Raw genomic sequence first — 929 nt, 5'->3', positions numbered from 1 at the left:
TCGTGATATTTCTTTCCAAAACTTGATGGCAATGTAAGCATTGCAATCGTCCAATCATCACGTTTGATATGTCTCTGGGAATGTTCCTAATGCTTCGAGGACGCGCACATGTAATTCCATTTGATTCATCAATTGTCGAAGACGCAATAAGTTCCATTCAGTGGTAACCACTGGCAGCTTTTACTGTTCTTTCATATGCTCTTCAATTATTACTTCTTGTTTTCTAATTCATCATGGCAATGCGGGCGGGCATCGCGGCTTCGTCATTTGTTCGTCAAAGAACGACCTGCTATTGGTGGAGCAACGTTTCCAGTGAGGAGTGATCAGAGATAGCTGAAGTTCTGGATCATGTTGGCGTCGTGTTGGCATGTATCGAAGTTCTAAACTCGTCCTGAAATCCTTGCCAATCACGAAAATTTCCATCAAACTTCTTTATTTCCAGCTTTGGAAGTCGCACATTGGGGAATGTGTTCTGATTGAGTGGATCAGATGTTCCCCTGTTACTGGATCCATTTGCACGTTCTGCAGAGTTCCAGTATCTTTGAACTGAGAGTTTGTCGTTCGTCGAAAAAATCGTCAATATTTTCCATTGCTTCGCTGATCGGTCAGAGATTTTCACCAAGCAGATCTGTCTGCGCTCTTTTTCACTATCCAAAGTATCATTCAGATCGTCAATGGCTGATGTCAGCCAACGCAATTGAGGAATAATGAAGCAATTTGTCCATCTCAAGTATCGATCTGAACAGTTTCAAATTCGCCATTTAATTTTTGTAGAGAAGCCGTTCTGAAATCTCAACTTCTTCAGTCAATGAGGTTCTGCTTCTCAGAGACTGTCCCCGTCTGCGAAATCCGTCGGTGTGTTCCAGACTCGTGGTACCAAAACATGTAGCAGCCGCGTCAAATAATTCTGGCTACACTTGATCTGATAG

General features: G+C 42.7%; 1 protein-coding gene across 1 annotated transcript; it reads right to left on the bottom strand.

Annotated features, from left to right (window-relative positions):
- Nucleotides 1-231: 231 nt before the first annotated feature.
- On the bottom strand, nt 232-738 carry Tsp_14183 (conserved hypothetical protein; the record flags this gene model as incomplete). Its single annotated transcript, XM_003365995.1, has 2 exons — nt 232-391; nt 429-738. Coding segments are annotated over 2 exons (470 nt in total), but the record flags the coding sequence as incomplete, so codon positions are not given.
- Between the last annotated feature and the right edge of the window lie 191 nt (nt 739-929).

The sequence above is a fragment of the Trichinella spiralis genome (assembly GCF_000181795.1).
Source record: "Trichinella spiralis strain ISS 195 chromosome Unknown Scfld6751, whole genome shotgun sequence".
Classification (NCBI taxonomy): Eukaryota; Metazoa; Nematoda; class Enoplea; order Trichinellida; family Trichinellidae; genus Trichinella; species Trichinella spiralis.
The sequence above is the reverse complement of the archived record's forward strand: the minus strand, read 5'-3'. Positions and strand labels throughout refer to the sequence as shown.